Raw genomic sequence first — 18,438 nt, forward strand, 5'->3', positions numbered from 1 at the left:
ATGATACAGGTGATATGTAGGTACTGGGGAAATTGAAGCTTAAGGAGGTTCAGAAACGTGCCCAAGTTCACACACATAGTAGGTGAAGAGCTCAGGCTCAAAACCAGTCAGGCAGGCTGCAGAGCCTTCACCATTTCTATTTTATTTTATTTTGTCCTATTCTATTTTGTTCAAGGAATTTGTCACCATGGGAAAATTTTGTTTCTGTATTAGAATGCTTAGTCCTTGATTACAGAGACATTGTATCCCCAAGTTGCTTGGAGCATAATAGGTGTTTAGTAAGTATGGAATTATGATGAAGTAATGCCTTCCAGAGTGTGCAGTTAACTGTTAGGTTAAGTACTAACCGTTTCTTTCATTCCAATTTCTTACATATTCCAATTCTTTCATTTTATGAGTATGAAATGATTTGTTCAAGTAGAAAACTCCCCAAACTGCTTTAAAAGATGTCTTCAAAAAACTCTTAGCTTTGAAGACATCACTGCCTTAAATACCCATTCACACACGTAGGAATTTTGACTCTGTGCTAAACCAAACTTCCACACAGAGTTTAAGGTGGTGCCGCCTCAGGTCCTTCCTGGGGAGAGAGGTAATTATTCTCTTACGTCGCACATATCCACTTTGTCATCCTTCCAGGCGCCTAAAGCAAAACAAAACAACACAACCCCCATGGTCCCCCTTGCTTTGGAGGAGGTTTTGGAACATGTGAGCATCTCCACGTTCTGAGAAGACCTTGGATCTTTCTCACTGCTCCTTTCTCCCACTGTCTAGTAATTGCAAATGAGACAAATTGAAACCAATGGGTATTCCCCAGAACCTCAGAGGACCCCGTGCCCCCAGGGCTGCCAGAGAGGTTCTAATGCAGGAAGCTCTTCCTTTTCTGTTTTTGAACCCTCACGTGCTCCCTTTTCCTAACCCCATTTCTGAACATATCATTTGCCTCCTCACTTAGGAGTTCAGTGGGAAAATCTAGCCACTGCAGAAGGACTGTGACATTGGTTTCAAATCCCATCCCCCAAATCCACATTTTGAAACATCTTACTCCCTCTGTAGCTCCGTAACTTTTGTATAAACTTCTGTCCCACTCGGTACCACAACTGGGGCTTTTGAATCTTCTGTGCCCTTCAGTCATCAATATTCTGTGATTCTAGGACTCCTTTCTTTACGTAATCGTTCACTAAGTAATTCATTTAATTGGGAAGTTCCTAAGTATATATAGTTAATCTATTATCTAAAAAACAACATAGCATGTAAACACTTTAAGGGAACACTTTTAACTGAAATAAGTGCATAGGTAGAAAAAATTTACCCTACCTTGTCCTTTAGTTGAGCCCTTGCATGTCTCCCCCTCTGGAACAGCCTGTCTCAAACCAGAGTTTGGCACCTCTCTTTCATGTTGGAGCAGAGTTCATATTCTGTTCACTTCATTTCATATAGTCCCTTCCAGAGTTGTTCTTGAAATGTTAATTGCCTTTTTGTTATCTTTCCATTCAGATTATATTCGCTGTCCATATCGTATGAGGAGATTTAATGAAACCGCAGCCAATCGACACATTAATTTCTGCAAGGATCAGTCTTCTCGCCGAGTCTTTGATCCAGCCCAGACAGCAGCCAAATTGGCATCCAGGGCACAGGTGAATATCTCTCCACAAGTGCTGGCTCTTGTGCCCTTACATGCCTAGGAAAAGCAGGTAGAATTTGCTAGGGAACCTAAATTACCCATCCTGAGAAATGTAAGGATCAAGATAGCCAATTACTGTCACTCATCTTCATGGGACTTGGCTTCTTTTTGAGGGATGCTTTCCAGCTAACAGCACCTTTGGGTGTTGTAGAAAAGAATTTTCTACAGTGTTTGAAGCTTCTTAGGTTGAAGACTTAGATGTATAAGTAGTGCTTCTATGGTATTATGGTAAAATTCTAACCAGTGGTGGTTATCAGCCTTAACCATCTCAAAAAGACTCTTGAACCTGAGGTGAAACTGGCCTAAGTGGGGGAAGCCGTCACAAGGAGGCCTTGTTCTACAGGTCATGTGTTTGCTCTGTGGAGAGGGGTCTTCACCCTATTCAAAGCCAGAGTCAGCAATTGAAAGTAAATGGATAAAACAGCTGTTATAAATAGGTACAAATAAGTAAAATAACACTGGACCAGGAAGACAGTAGATTTATAAAAACAACACTGGGGAGAGCAGACAGCTCCATACACATCAAAGGTGCCAGGGACCTAGCTTACAGCATACCATGAGAACCATTAGTTTCATAAACATGGCTTAGATACCAAGAAAAGGTTAAATTGTTCTGAATACTTAACAGTATGAAGCATGTTTAGAAAGATTTCCATGATATCCAATATGTAATAGGGATGGGACCCTCTCTAATGATAGCACACCCCACGGACTATGGACCTGAGCTCTAGCTCAGCATATACTAGACAGTTACTGAATATCTATGCTGAAGCAGCCACTGTGCCAAGTGCTGGTTGACCAAGGATTTGTGATTCAGAGGAGGAAGTGGCCTTGGAAACGGTGCAGTAGGAAGGTGTAGTGGTTGGCACATATAGGAGTGAGATGGAGGCAGAGGCCACTTGTGATTCAGCAAAGGCTTCAAAGAGGAGCAGATACTTTCTGCAAAATGGCACATGGGTTTACCAGTCTAGATTTGAAGTTGGGAAGGACACTGCAGTGTCCAGCTCGTGGCCTGAGGAGCCCGCCACGTGGAGCAAAGCCCAGAGTGCCTGTGGCTGAGTGACGGGATGGGACAGTCCAGGTGAGCGTCGGAACCACAAGGGCTTTAAGCCAGGCTGGCTCAGAGAGGAGGAAAAAGGGGATTAAGTGAATAGGTGCCCTAAATCTGAGGCCAGCCAGCCTGAGGGCCTGGAAGCAGGAATTGAAAGTTCCCTGGAACCCAGGAAGTCCTCCTGTCCATCTTTCCATCTTGTCTCTTCTTCCTACTCTGCTGCTGCTTTCTCTTCTCCCTGCAGACTGACCTTCTCAGCTTTTCTGTCCGACCATCCATCACTGGCCTCGTGTCATTCTGTATGCAGTGTAAACTGGCCACATAGTGCAGATTGGAGTGACATGGAATTGGTTTTTTAGAAAGATCACCCTTGCAGTTAGTGTTCAAGATGGTTTGGCGAGAGACCAGTTAGAAGCCACAACAACAGGAAAAGAAAATGAGGGCTCAGAGTAAGAGGACTAATGGGGTGTGTGTGTGAGGAGCGGGTAGATTTAAGAAATAATTGTTGGAATGGAGAAGCTGATCGAATATAAGGTAAAAGAGGATCAGGGCTGGCAAAAAGGTTTTTAACTTCAGAGCCTGGCAGATAATACCACACATCTAGATAAAGGAACACAGGAGGCAGGAGATAGGTGTGTTGGCGGGGCAGACAAGGTGGTTATGATAAATATAGTTGTAGAGATTCAGTCTTTACACCTGAAATACCATGGGAAGCAGTGCAATGTAGAAAGAGCCCAGATTTTTCAGTCAGTAGTCAGGGTTTGACTTTCAGTTTTATATTATCTACACGTAAACTTGGAAAAGTTACTTAAATTCTTTGAGGCTCACTTTAACGTGTGTCTTGCCGAGCTGTTGGGAGGATTATAGGCAATACCAGTACAGTGCCTTGCACACAGGGTGCCCTGGCCTTTTCCTCTTTCCACATTGCCCCGCCCTCCTTCCCCTCTCTCGTGGTCTTTCCCTATAGTGGGATAGGCACCACAGTTTGGGGGGGAATATGACTGCTTTGGGCTTGACTTCAACTTCGTTTTGGAAAAAGCACAACTCTATCTATACTTCCTAAAGCAGTAAAGGGTGCATTATGTTTCTTCGAACGATTCTTCTAACCAGTCCACAAAGTTAGTGGGCGTCAGTGGGCCCAAGGGGAGCAGAGGGAAGCAGCGGACGGAAGTGCTTTTTATTCCTGAAGAAGGCCAGCTGGCTGTCCTGAGTGCAACCAGTGACTTGGCCCTGTTCCTCTCCTTGTTTTCCAGAGCTAAGTGGTGATTGGGAACACAGAAGAAAAATTGCTTGCTTTCTGAATTGCTTGCTTTCTGAGTAAACTCGCTGTAGAGTGTATTTGAACAGCAGCGCTGTTTCCCTTATGCCAGCTTCACCACTCTGGGGCCCTGCCTAATAGTGGAGCTTATTCAGAAGGAGAACAAAAAGGGAGGTGTTGTTTCAGTTTTGAAGGGCTGTTAACAGCACAGCTGAAATGTGTTTCTATTTTAAACATAATCAAGTATAAAAATGTGTTATACCCTTAACCAAAAGAGACCAGTATGGGCCTCTGAAAATAGCTTTCTTTGTTTGGTTGGGGATGAGCTGCCTGCTATAGCCTCCTAGCTCTCCTTGCCCAAGTGAGGATTCTCACTTGGAGGAACAGGTTATCTTTATACTGGAGTTGCCATGGAGATGTTGAGGGATCAGTAGCGAGGTAAAAAGGAGAATACAAAGGAGCTCCCAAGGAACCTTTCGGTCCTTCTTCTGTATTAGTGTGACTGTTCTACTGCTGCTCGGCAGAGAGGGGAGTGGCACGGAGATGTTGGAATTCCATGTTTAAAACACTTGCTGCCTGCCAGCGTCTGTTTTTCTTCTCTGTTCGTGTATTTAAAAACAAAATCATCTTCAAGTGTAATGAAAAGCTAAAATGTTCCATAACTATCCTTATTGACATTAAGTGATTTCTTATGTCTCCATACAACTAATTTTACAGGATTAACATATCACACTCCACCAAGGGCTTGATTATGGAATGAAAGCTCTAAAACCCCAGACACGGTTTTGATCCCCAGCAGGGAGGACAGGAATGAGGCTACTAGGGTGTGGGGTGTGCACATCCCCCTCCCCTGGGTGTCGCAGGTCCCAGACATGACTCCAGCCTGCTGCTGGTGAGGGGGAGACAGCTTTACATCCTGTGTGCTACCTGAGGTTACAGAACTCTTCCCCTCTGCCCCGTCTCTCTGTTTCTCTCTCTCTCTCTCTCTCTCTCTCTCTCTCTCTGTAGGGTAGGGTTCAGATGAGTCCAAAAAAAGGAACGACTGTAACCAGTGCCGTGGGAGCTCTGCTGCAAAACAGGGCCCTGGGGGCCAGTGTGGTCCCAACCAGGCCAGGTGAGTTGGAGTGAGCATCTCAACTATCGAATGACAGAGTCAGAGGGGGCCACTGTTGGCTTTGGGATTTGCTGGCAGTCAGCAAAAGCTATGACATCCAAAGTTGCTTTGGGATATAAAGATATGTGGGTTTGTTTGAGGTTAAAACTTATTTGCCAAGAAAGGATATTTCCTAATTTACCAGGATTAGACAACTCTGAAAATGTACAAAGTTAGATCTGATTACAACAGCGGGGTCTAGAACCAATGTTCTCTGGTCTGGTAAAATTAAAAAGAGATTAAAGATAGGAGATGGCAGTGTGCCAGGTTTTGTGTTGAAAATAAGGGAAGAAAATGAAATCACTGTCTCAGAGAGATATCCATACTCCCATGTTCATTACAGCATTTTTCAAATAGCCAAGATATAGAAACAACTGACTTGTCCGTTGATGGATGAATGGTTAAAGATGGGGGTATATATTATTCAGCAGTAAAAAAAAAAAAGGAAATCCTTCCATTTTCGACAACATGGATAAACCTGGAGGGCATTATGCTAAGTGAAATAAGTCAGAGAGAAGGAGGACAAATACTGTGTGCCCTCACTTACGTGTGGAACCTTAAAAAGTTAAACTCGTAAAAACAGAGAATAGAATAGTGGTTGCCATGGGTGGAGGGTAGGGTGGGAGAAATGGGGAGATGTTGGTCAAAGGGTACAAACTTCCAGTAATAAGATGGATAAGTTCTGGGGATCTAAAGTACAGCATGGTGACTCTAGTTAACAATACTGTATTATATACTTAAAAACTGCTAAGAGAGTAGATCTTAAATGTTCTCACCACATACACACAAAAGTAACTATGTGAGGTGATGGGTGTGTTAACTAATCTTACTGTGGTAATCATTTTGCAATATATACATGTATCAATCATCATATTGTACATACACCTTAAACTTATACATTATATTCAATTAGATCTCAGTAAGGCTGGAAAAAAAGAAAAAAGGGAAGAATTTCCTTCCTAGAATGAAATAATTTCTTCAAAGTAGCGAAAAGGTATGACCACCATTATAGTACTTACTATATGCTCGACCCATTTCATTTAATCTTCGCAGTAATCCTCCAAATGTTTTAATCTATGGAAAGGGAAACCGAGGCTCAGTTAAGGCACACAACTGGTAAATAGCAGAGCTGGATTAGATATCTACTGTGCTATCGCTCTTCATTGAGCTGCATTAGTAATAATGCACATTCTTCTTTATGATCAGCATGTACTGGGAGGCAATATGAATTAACTCATGATCATGTTGGCCCGTCTGGTCACTAGTCTTATTTTGAAGGCATTATCAGAACCAGAATAAGAAGTGCCAATTTCACAGTCAAAGTAATAACAGCACTAGAAATTTTTATCATTAGTTTTTAGATTCCTCATGAGTTGCTTACCATGGGCTTAAAAACTGAATTGATAATTTAAAAATTTCCCCACAGCCATCTAAACTCAAATCATTAGTTTTTTCCTGATCTGTAAAAACTTAACAATGGGGTAGGTTTTAGTTTTCACTTAGAAAAAAAATAATTCAAATTATATATGTGTTCTTTTGATAAAACTTCCACTAACAAGCTTTTTTCTAAAGTGTAACAATTAGTGTCCTTCAGAAAAGACAATTTCTTTCTACTATAGCTTCTTTTCTTATTTTTTCAACGAATATATTATAATGCTTCCCTTCCAGTGAAAAACATCCTTTTGATTTTGAGGTTGAAGCTTATTTGCCAAGAGGGAATATTTCTTAATTCATTGGGATTAGACAACTCTGACAGTGTGCCAAGTCAAATCTGAGTACAGCCTCGGAGTCCAGGACTTTCATTCCCCACTCTAGTAAACCTGGAAAGAGACTGGGAATCGGGGGAGACAGGCGTAGTGTTGAAAATAGGGGAAGAGTTTCCTTCTGTGAACTAAATAATTTCTTTAAAGCAGCAGCAAGGCACCAGTGGAAAGGTCCTGAATTAGGGCTTAGCAGTCCCGTGTCCCAGTATGTGGCATTAAGCGGGACGCTACAAAGACGCCATTCTGATACACTCAAAGCAGAGGAGTAGGCCAGCAGATCTAGGCAAAACGGTATTCTGTTTGTTCTTGACTAGTGAATGGTGGCTTATAACTACTGCGATGTTGCTAAGTAAAAGGCAGAGTCCAGCTGGGCCCACACTAGGTTCTGTGCCACCACCTGACCTCACCGTCCACTGTCTCCTCTCAGTCCAGCTCCAGCGGCCTCTGTTGCTCCTGCTCACTGCTGGCTCAGGGCCTTTGCACTGGCTGCCCCCTCTGCTGAAAACCAAAACCCTCCCTCACTAATCTGCACTGCGGTCTCCCTCCCTCCCTCCCCCCCTCCAGGTCTCTGCTGAGTGTCCTCTTCCCGGTGCACCTCACCCCCAACCTCTGTATTTAGAAGTGATCAAGGCCTCCATAATTCTCTTTGTAGTTTTTCAAAATGGCATTTATCATCGTCTAACTTCATTACAGGTTTGTTTATCTCCTTCTTGTCCCCCCACCCCCAGAAAAAGTTTCAAGAAGGCAGGGATCTGTCTGCTTGGTCTATTTTGTATTGTGCTGCTGTGTCCCTAGCTGTTAGAATTGTTCACGGCAGTTATGAAGTGCTCAGTAAATACTTTTTGAATGAAATACGTTGGAGAAAAGTGGGTATCTTGAGTCTATAATTTCTCACTTAGATTACTGGCATATGATAGAATTGTCCTGTTAATTAGCCTTAAGAGGTAGCTTTTTGTTTTATTTCAGGCTTAAGATGCTTTTTCAATTTAATTTCTATTCTTTCCTGTGGCCTCACCTGTTTACATTTAAAATTAAAATTGTCAGGGTTAGTGTGCCTTTAAATTAGACACATTTCATTTGGAGCCATTCTTGGGAGGAAGCAGAAGTCTACTGAGGGGAGGTTAATTTTCAAAACTCTTTAAGGCTTGGAGAAAAGCACTGAGTCCCTCTCGCTGATGTAAACAGGCCCTTGTGTGAATCAGATTCGCATCTGCTGGCCATTGTTTTTGTTCTGGTCACTATTAATCTATTTGCAGTATGAGCGTCTTTTAAAAATTGTTGTTGGTCTTGCTCTTTCTACATTGACAGTCGATACTTAGGCTACTTGGTGTCACTCGCCTTCCACATAAATTCTTTACTGTCTTCATCTAGCTGGTAGTTAGCCCTCTAAAACTCTGGCTATCATTCTTCAACTCTCTTGAGTACAATAAGCATTTAGAATCTCTCATTTATAACATTTTGTACTGAATTCACAGTCAGGGGAAATGTGTGTCAGGCACAATCCTTATCCATCCCAGAGTCTTCTAAGAAGTTTTGTATGTACAGGAAAATCTGCCCAAGAGAACATGTGACGTTACATGAAGTTGATACACAGCTGCCATGGATGTTCAAAAGGATTCACTCACTCAGCACGGAGTTAATTTTGTATGGTTGTTTCTTACACCCATGGATTCTTTAAAAAGTCTAGGGGGAGAGGCAGTCAGTAATTATTAATATCTAATATTTAACAGTGGGATATAAAAGTCCTAAGGGAATCAAGAGATCAACTTTGCTGAGGAGGCGACAGTCAGAGAGAGAGAGAGGAAGCTTCATAGAGGCAGAGGCATTTGAGGTGAGCTTTCAGGATGAGCTACATTTTTTTTTTTAACTCAGCCTTAGTTTCTTTGTTTTGTTTTGATTTTAATTTATTTAGTTGTGCTGGGTGTTAGTTGCGGCAGGCGGGCTCCCTAGTTGTGGCTTGCCAGCTCCTTAGTTGCAGCAGGCAGGCTCCTTAGTTGCGGCTCGCCTGCTCCTTAGATGAGGCAGGTGGGCTCCTAAGTGTGGCATGTGAACTCTTAGTTGCAGCATGCATGTGGGATCTAGTTCCCTGACCAGGGATTGAACCCAGGCCCCCTGCATTGGGAGCACGGAGTCTTCTTTTTTTTTTTTTTTATCTTACTATTTTGTTTTTAACATCTTTATTGGAGTATAAGTGCTTTACAATGGTGTGTTAGTTTCTGCTTTATAACAAAGTGAATCAGCTGTAGATATACATATATCCCCATATCTCCTCCCTCTTGCGTCTCCCTCCCACCCTCCCTGTCCCACCCCTCTAAGTGGTCACACAGCACCAAGCTGATCTCCCTGTGCTATGCGGCTGCTTCCCACTAGCTAGCTATTTTACGTTTGGTAGTGTATGTGTGCCCATGCCTCTCTCTCACTTCGTCCCAGCTTACCCTTCCCCCTCCCCACGTCCTCACGTCCATTCTCTACGTCTGCATCTTTATTCCTGTCCTGCCCCTAGGTTCTTCAGAACCAATTTTTTTTTTTTTTTAAGATTCCACATATATGTGTTAGCATACAGTATTTATTTTTCTCTTTCTGACTTACTTCACTCTGTATGATAGACTCTAGGTCCATCCACCTCACTACAAATAACAATTTTGTTTCTTTTTATGGCTGAGTAATATTCCATTGTATATATGTGCCACATCTTCTCTATCCATTCATGGGAGCATGGAGTCTTATCCATTTCACCACCAGGGAAGTCCCAGGATGAGCTAGATTTTGACCAATGGAAAAAAGTTGCAGAAGCAATGAACAAAGATATGGAAATACGAATGCAGAGGACATACTCTGGAAACAAATGGCCCATTTGGCCAAAGCACGGAGAAGAACTGGGGTTAAAGTTAGAATGGAAGGCTGGCACTTCCAGAGCAAGGAGGGCCGTAAATGCTTGGCTAGACGTCCAGACTGTATGTGACTAACGCCGATGCCGGTGTCACATCCCCAGGCACGCGCATGTGTGTAAGTTAGACTGTTATGACTTAGGAACTTCTTGGTTCTAGACACTTTAAGTTAGTCTGCAAAAACGTCTCTTGAGAAAGAGCATGTTTTTAATTGCCATGTAAGAAATTAATGCTTACTGTAGAAGATATTGGAAAATGGTATAAAGAAATGGTATAAATAAGAAAAAGTGTAAAGAAAATAAAAAACGTCTATAATTCCACACCCTGTTAACATTGATACCTCTTTTCACTTTTTCTCTTTATACTCCTTTTTTGTTTTCCTTTTATCAAAGCTAGGATCATAGTCTGTGTACACTTCCTGATTTTTTTTCACTAACAAACTTTGAACATTTCCCTATGGCAAAGAGTTTCTTTAAAAACATGGTATTGTATCACAAAAATACAGTGTAACTTGTTTATCTGTTTTCCTGACTTGAATAGGTAGGTTGTTTCTACTTTTTTGCTGTACTGAATATCCCTTCTTCACGGACAGGAGCCCATGCTTAATTGTACGCTCTTCTAAGCTCTTCATATATTAATTTTCATTAATCCTCATTTAATCCTCAGAGTAACACAGGGGAGTAGACATATTATTCATATCCCTAGTTTACAGGTGAGGAAAGCGCAGAGAGGAAAAGCAACTTGCACAAGTAATTTTTGATAGGAAATGGTAGAGCCAAGCAAACCTTTATCGACTTTGGGAAAACTGGGTCAAAAAATATAAAGATTAAGGAGATAATTATATAAACATATATTTATATATTATTATATATTACATTATTTAGTACCTATTATATACTAGTATATATTATATATTACTTAGTAGGTATATATTATTTCGTACATATATGTTAGGAAATTGTTTTAGAAAAAAGGTGTGGCTCTTTCTTCATTCTCATGAAGATTCTTGGGAACTAGAATCTAGGGAAGGTTCAGATGGGAACTGAGTGTATAGCCTAGCCAGCAAGTATCTACATGGCTATTTTCTCAAGGGTTTTGATATAAGAGTGACAGATTTACAGGGAAGGTACCTCTGGGCAGCAGCTTCTCCAGCACCTTTATACAGAGAGACTAAGATCACTGTGAAAATGTAGTTCTGGGTTCTAGAGCTGCATTGCTTCATACATTTAGTGAATTGCCTGTAAAGTTTTGTTGGTGTAGGTTCTGCTTTGGTTTCTGGAGCCAGTGGATTTGATCAGGTTAAGCATCTTCCCTGTACTAGCCTCCCCTCCGTACCTAGCCTAATCGCGTAGCAAATGTAATGAGTTTTGAAGGGTCGGTTGCTGATTCCTTGGAAAAAATAAAACTTGTAGATCTTTGGGTAATATGAACACTTTCTTTCTATCTTGTGTTCTTTGATATTGATTCACAATTTCCTTGGGTTGTTTGGTTATTCCCCCTTTGTAAAACACTGATTAGATAGAAAGGAGGCCTCTAGGACAGAGAGCACTAATTTTTTTTTTTTTTTTAATGATTTCCTTGAGAATCCTGTCCCATACCATCTGATCCTTTAAAACAGACTATGGTATGGTATGCCTATATCCATAAACTCCTACATCTCCATACCCAGCAGTGCTGCTGGACACAAAGGAAAAGAGTCCTGTTTGGGGATTGAGTCCATCACTGTGTAGATAACGCCTGAGAGGGAAGGCATCTCATGCTTCCATGAGGCTTATCAAACCCTTTCTAGCATGAAAGCAGGCAAAGAATTGTGAAGATATGAAATACTCAGGATACATTTTGAAAGCCAGGGCAGTAGTGGGGAGAGGTGTTGAGGGTCAGCTTGTATAAACGGTGGCCCACTGAGGTGGTGGTCCAAAGGGCCCATCCATGGGCAAGTGAAGCCCTAGGGGTAGAGGAGAGAAGGCCTGAGACAGTTTCTGTTTCCTTATTATTTGGCCCAGGATGGGGACTGAGAACTTGTCTATAGCTACAAAACTAAACAAAACAAAAGAAGAATAGAGATTTTTGAATCCAGTGTGAGGATTTCGTAATCATTCCTTTTTTTTGTTGTTGCTAATGTTTGCTTTTACATAATAACAAATCTGTTTATGTCTGCAAAGGATTAGCAGTGGACCCTGCTTCTGGAGCAAAACTCAGACAAGGATTTACTAAATCTTCTAAAAAAAGATTAACTCCTAGAGGCCAGGTAAGAAAAAAAAAAATTAACCTCTAATCCAGGTGTTGCCTATCATCCAATGGGCAAGACAGTTAATGAGCCTTTAAGAGAATGAATCCATAGCAGGCCAGTCAAAGAGGAATTCGGGCAAATCCTGATTTGTGTTACTAAAATGTATGTTCTTGAAATTTACTCTTTTGTTAAACATATAGTTTGAAATGACGTTCAGTTTTTGTTTCTTGGATTTAACAGGAAAGGGGAATGATTTTTCATTTTGACCTGGAAGGTTACTGCCCTGTCCCTTTTTCTCAGGGAACAAGGACAGTTCCCTGAGACCGACACTGAATAGGACTGCTGTGAAGTTGGAGACTTTTTGATATGTGAATTGTTAGAACAATTAAAATTTAAAGAGGCCTATATTAACATTCTCAATGTGGAAGCAACGAAGTTCTAAGGTAAATGCCTTTTCTTTCTGCTTTCAGACTGGCTCCCTAAAAGTCCTCAGCCTGGATGGCTGTGTACCCAGGAAAGCCACCTGAGGGGACGGAGGGGGAGGCATCTGTTTACATGCCCATGATTTCTCTTGAGACATCATGGAGAACAAGTAAAAACTAGCTTCAAATTTCCTTATCTACTCCCTTCAAAATTTTCCCCCCAAATCATTAAACAACACATCAACCTGTATGATAATGCTTGATTTAAAGATTCATTTGAAGCTTTTTTTTTTTAAGTGGACATTTAATAAGCTTTTAAAGAAAATGTTGCTTTGATATTAGAAACTTTTAGTGAAACAGTCTCCGGTGTACTAACGTTATTGCTTTCTAGGAAAATCGTTTTTTACCTAGCTTTATTCTATATAATAGCTGTGAAATGTCAGCTTTGTTATTTGCTTCTAATGAACATTAAACTGTAATTAGTAACCATTCCTATTTTCAATGTCCATCTGTATACCATGTAGAATTGTCTCACATACACCAGTGTACACAGTTGGTTTTGGGGGAACACTACAGTGGAAGGAACAGGTTACAGTAACTTTCCCACCCTGCGGAGAGGATGCTCTAAGTGGCCTCAGGCCATTTATTGATCATGGCCAACTTGGAAGTCAACTGTTCATTTCACCATTGGTTTATGTAGCTCTGTTGGGAGGTGGTGTCTCAACTGTTTTTTTCTCTTGGTCATCTTAAGGGTTAGTAAACTCTTTTTGTAGAGTCATTTATACTTAACTCTTGCTTTTTAATCTCAGAATTTTTTTATCTTTTATTAAACTCGGAATTTTATTTAGGAGTAAGCCATTTTTTTTTGTCTAATTAGGAGAATACCGACCTACTCCCACCTGTGGTGCAGCAAACATGACATCTGAAAGTCTTACAATCTGTATTTTGGGAACTAAATGCTATGTTTTATGCTCAATCAGGTATGTGTTCTGGAATTGACTGAAGACTCGTAAGCCACATAAAAGTATTTATGGAACCTTCTGTAAATGGAATTTGGGAAGCTTTAGCTGAGGGGAGCTGCCACTCTACCACTCTCCGCTTGCTCTGGGAGACTGCCTTCCCTTGGAGAGGTAAGAGTGGATTTGGGAACTGAGACATCCCAGAGCAGCAGATGCCTACTGACGAGGTAAGCTATGTCCCTCTCATTTCTTCCCTGCAAGTGAAACCGTAGTTTAAGGACCCACCATGTCAGTTCCACACATGCAACAGCCCGGCCCCAGGTAGCTTATCTACAATGCCTCCCACCCTTTATGGTCATCAGCATCACCTTTAAGGACTGTGAACCACGGTTTCTCACATTTGGCTAATATGCTGCTTTAATGGGCAAACGAACTCAAGGGTTCCCTTTCTCTACCCACCCCCACCCTATTTAGAGGTAAAACAAGCAAAAATAAACAGTATTATGGGGGAATAATATTTTCTGAAGAAATCCCAATATGAAATAATTTCTAATTTGTACTAGAAATTAATAGTAAACACCATTGTAAAATGGGATCATGGTAGCCTAGCCTAGACAAAACTTCAGTAGCTAGTATTCTGACCTTATATATCAGAAATAAATTACACAGCATTCTGGAAGGATTCAGAATGTTATACAGTGATTTTTAGAAATAAGTTCTTAGCACAGTGAATCTAATGAAGCATAAGCTCCTACCTTAAATCATAATTATTTTACTCAAAAAGAAGTGGGGGGGCTTAGTTTCTAATAGATGCTGACTAGAGGTCAGAATAGTAGTTTCTGTAGGGGATGTAATGGCCAGGAGGGGGCATGAGGGAGCCGGCCAAGGAGCTGGAACCGTTTTCTATCTCAGTGTGGATAGTTCCGCGGTGTGGTTGTATATAAAAATCAAGCCACGTGCAGAATTTGTAGAGTTTATTATACGTAAGATATATCTTCATATAGAAAGCCTCTAAACACAAAAGACAAAGGAGCTTTAAAAAAAGGTTAGGTTTTATATTTTAAAAACTCATTAGATACCAAATTCAAGAGATAGATTATAGTTACATTGTAAAACGTTATCTTTTTTGAATAAAACTAATATTGACTTAAATGATGAATTTTAAAATGCATTTACTTATTGGTGATTAAAAATACTTAAGCAGAGTAGTATTTTAAGCCAGACAGAGCAAAGGAAATTCTTGTTTAATATATATATATATATATATTTTTTAATTCCAGTAATATTCTTAAATTCCTGTTAAAAATATAATCAATATTAAAGTCAGTAAAATGCCTTTTTCGACTGACGCCTGGATTATTTTACCGCTTAACCTGGTTACACAGTGATTTTTTTTTTTCTGTCAGATGTAACTGACAATCAGTTTAGTCTTTAAGATAAATGAAGTGATAACTCACATTGTAGCATCCTGTGGAAAATATTCAAACTACATTTAAAATGCTTTTAAAATGGAGACATCTATTATTCCACAAGAAATTGTTTCTGTAAAACTATAGGTTGGCTATGGCAATAGTAACTAAACTACATCCAACCCTGAAGGTAGAAAAATCCCTGAAAAGAAATACACAGCCTAGTCATAATATGCAATATAAAGGTTATTTTCTTATTTTAAAAATTCTCCCATTTTGGAGAAATCCAAACCTTTCCGTAGTTCCCTTACTAGGCGGTGCCACATAAAGTTATTTAGTTAACATGATTATGATCATGGCTTACGATTAAGTTCAATTTGACAAACACCTATATATAGCAGCCCTCGTATGGATGTCGGTTATGACAATGGTTGCAGTTCCATTAAAGAATACTTGCTTATTAAATTTGGTACAAAGCATGAATACTCAGGACAGATTGGCACAATACATGCAGTTCGAGAACTCTCTTCTCTCAAGCCAGTCATCACTGAATAAGCCATATTCCAGTCCTGCTTTCTAACTCTTTCCTTGTATCATAGCTGATGTTTAAAATGCCTCTTAAAACATCTTCCAGAATAAGAAAGGTATGCTTTAAAAACCAGTCATCTGAATGCATGGTGGAAATGAGGCAGGATAGCTGAACCAGTGCCAGCTGGGAAAACATGGGGGATGGGGGGCAGGGGGAGCTGGCCCAGGCTCATAGTGCTCATGGCGAGTGAGGGGTCTTGTTGCTGCTGCCCCAGACAGCTTAACCTGTGGGGCAGAGACTCCCCAGGCCCCAGGGTGAGACTGCTATTCCCAAAGGCATTTTGGGTAGCAGGAGGGGGCAGCTGCCAGAAGCCCAACAGAGGGGAAAGGTCCAAAGAGGCAGGTATTGTTAGGTTCACAGCGTCTGCAGGTAGCTCCTTGGGCAGGTTTACTTTACCAGCACCTCCCTTAGCCAGATCAAAACCTGGGTTGAGCTTGTGAGGTGACTGAGGCTCTTGCAGAGGCAAGTCCTCAAGCAAATTGGTATTGCAAAATCCTTTAGTATCCGCTTTGAGGGGCAGGCTTGCAAGTGGGGAGTATGAGGTAGAACTGGTGTTGTACTTGTGATTCTGGAGGGGTGGGGGAGGAGAGCTGGGGGATGCTACGGGGTGGAGCGGGGCCAGGAGCTCTGGCAGCGCTGGCACAGGCTGGGGGGTTTGCTCCGAGGGGCCGTGGGTGTGGCTGTGTACCTCAGCTGGCAGGCCGCTTGCAAGCCCGTTCTGGGCAGGAGCCCCTAGAGGGAAAGGGGGCAGTGGGGCGGCCTTCAGCTGGAACTGGGGGGAGAGCGAGTGGAAGGTGTTCAGGAGGTCTCCGGACTGCAGACTCTCTTTCATCAGCTCCTGCGAGTGTGTCTTCTTGGTGTGTCGCGTGAGGTGGTCCTTGCGCCCAAACCTCTGGGCACAGAACTGACACAGGAAGTCCTTGCAGCCTGTGTGGACCACCAGGTGGCGCCGCACGTCTTTCCGGGTGTAGAAGCATCTTTCGCAGTGGTCGCACTGGTGCTTCTTCTCCTTGGCTCCACTTGGGGGCTTCTCTTCGGCGTGGGCCTTGAGGTGGTCCAGCAGCACCTCCGTGCTCCCTAGCTCCAGGGCACAGACCCCGCAGGTGAGGTCGCCACTGCTGGCCGCGTGCAGGGCCAGGTGCCTCTTGTAGCCCAGCATGGTGTTGTACTTCTTCCCGCACTCCTCGCACCCAAAGGCCATTTTGTTGGGGTCGTGCGTCTGGAGGTGGTTTTTCAGGTGGTCTTTGCGGTTGAAAGTCTTCTCACAATGAGCGCACTGGTGGGATTTCTGGGGCGAGTGGGTAGCCATGTGCCTAGGAGCAGAAGGAAGAAGTTCACAATAGACCCAGTGTTTTAAGAGCTGGAGAAACGTAGAGAAACAAACAGTATTAAAATGTTGATAGTAGTTTTCTCTAGGTGGTGGCATATGTGTTTTAGTTTTAAAATACTTTTCTGTATTTTCCAGATTCTACACATAAACTTTATAATATAAAGGTACTACATGATGCCGTTTTCACACGTGTAGAGAATATGCTTTGAGAACACGTTTTCCTAATGTACACAGAGATTTCTAAACAAATACAAGTATACAAGCATTTTAAGATATATGATGATGGAGAAATATTTTTCAGGAAGGCGTTTAAATGACTATTCTATACTCTTAAAATTTCTGAATTTCCAGAAGTGATCCAGTTTGCCTTCTACACCGAACCCCATACCCCTGCCCCCCAGTGTTGTTATTTTTATTGTTTCCAGTACAGTTTCTGCTTGGTCTTTGAGACCAAAAGTTCAGGCCTTAGACGTAAAGCTAAAAAGTCTATCATCTTTAACCTCAGAGAAAGTGTCTTAACTGGACCCAGAATGCCAACCCCACCACCTGTTCTCGGAGCGTCAGCCTCCTGCCTCCCATGAGACCTTTACGCTGAAGTCTTAGTTTCTGCCGTTTAATACTTTCCTATTGGCTATCATGTCACGTGCGTGCAGCCCGTCTCCATTTCTTCAAGATCCCTCTTAGACACCTTCAATTCGCTTCCTAAAGGTCACTGGTAAGTTCTTCGGCAAAGTTCAAAAGGACTTTTTCTAGAAGGACTAAGACAGTAGAGGGAAACATACGCTGACTGCGGCAGGTTCTATGAGACAGGTACAAACCGTGTTGAGGAACGGGGACAACGCAACAGGTATTTGGGGGATCTGAAGTGATGCTGGTCTCTCCAAGTTTCACATGCATATTTAAATACATTCATAGGTTGTCGAAAGGATTTTTCGAGGCTGCTAGAGGGCAAATAACAAACTTGACATTTAAACAGTTTTCCTTCTATTTGGTCCAGCACTAATGTTTAGGAACCCTAAAGCTCTGTTCTGGATCTTGTCCCTCTCCCCTTTTTCTTTTGTGAAGGATTTTTATCTGATTAAATTTCATTTATCACCCCTGCGCAGATCAGTGTAACAACTCTGGTCCTGGTATTTCCTACCCTCAGTTTCCTGTCCTACTGCTGTCCTGCCTGTGAGAAAGGCTCAGGGGGACACAACTCCTACCTGAGCAGTAACACTTTTCACATCTACCAGCTACCACCCCGCTTTGCTGACTCTTTCCTCTGCCTGGCATCCAATCCTTCTTTTAATTTCCCCCTCACCTGCTCATGCAACACTTCCAACCTAGAACATGATCATCTTATGGCTGAAATCACTTCCACATTTTGTTTCCCTCCCTAACTTCTCCTCTTACCTCACAACCCAAGAAACCACCAGTTTCAGTCTGTCCTGCAGTCACCAAGTACCACTGTCTTTGGGCGTCACCTGGACCACATCAATGATCTTAGAATTCCTCCGGGGTTAACTGCTCACACTGGGACTTCGTCTGCCTTTGCCAAATCACTGTTCCTGCCCTTTGCTGTCCCCATCTAACTGCTTTCATCCTTTGCTGTATTAAGAAGTCCCATGTTCTCCTTTCTAGTTAAGCAAGTCAGTTATTTTCTTCTTCAACCTCTGCTTATAAAATGGATCTTATGTTACAACTGAGGGACACAGGATGGAAT

The 18,438-nt window shown here is 42.0% G+C and overlaps 2 protein-coding genes across 4 annotated transcripts in view; one reads left to right on the forward strand and one right to left on the reverse strand.

Annotated features, from left to right (window-relative positions):
- Window positions 1–14,151, forward strand: part of ZC2HC1B (zinc finger C2HC-type containing 1B) — a gene marked incomplete at its 5' end in the record, with an annotated part of 35,587 nt that extends 21,436 nt beyond the window's left edge. The window contains 5 exon segments of the mRNA XM_081250500.1: window positions 1,495–1,634; window positions 4,999–5,104; window positions 11,957–12,042; window positions 12,265–12,467; window positions 13,427–14,151. Coding sequence (XP_081106626.1) covers window positions 1,495–1,634; window positions 4,999–5,104; window positions 11,957–12,042; window positions 12,265–12,345 — 413 coding nt within the window. The 3' untranslated portion in view covers window positions 12,346–12,467; window positions 13,427–14,151.
- Window positions 14,152–14,173: 22 nt separating this feature from the next.
- PLAGL1 (PLAG1 like zinc finger 1) overlaps window positions 14,174–18,438 on the reverse strand; it is a 64,741-nt gene continuing 60,476 nt past the window's right edge. For 2 of the 3 annotated variants that reach the window (XM_081250819.1, XM_081250820.1), the window contains exon 8: window positions 14,175–16,716. In XM_081250819.1, the coding sequence (XP_081106945.1) occupies window positions 15,477–16,716 (1,240 nt within the window). In that variant the 3' untranslated portion in view covers window positions 14,175–15,476. Of the gene's footprint in view, window positions 16,717–18,438 lie in introns of all 3 variants that reach the window. The other variant, XM_081250821.1, reaches the window with a different exon arrangement.

The sequence above is a fragment of the Mesoplodon bidens genome (assembly GCF_964165515.1).
Source record: "Mesoplodon bidens genome assembly, chromosome: 12".
Classification (NCBI taxonomy): domain Eukaryota; kingdom Metazoa; phylum Chordata; class Mammalia; order Artiodactyla; family Ziphiidae; genus Mesoplodon; species Mesoplodon bidens.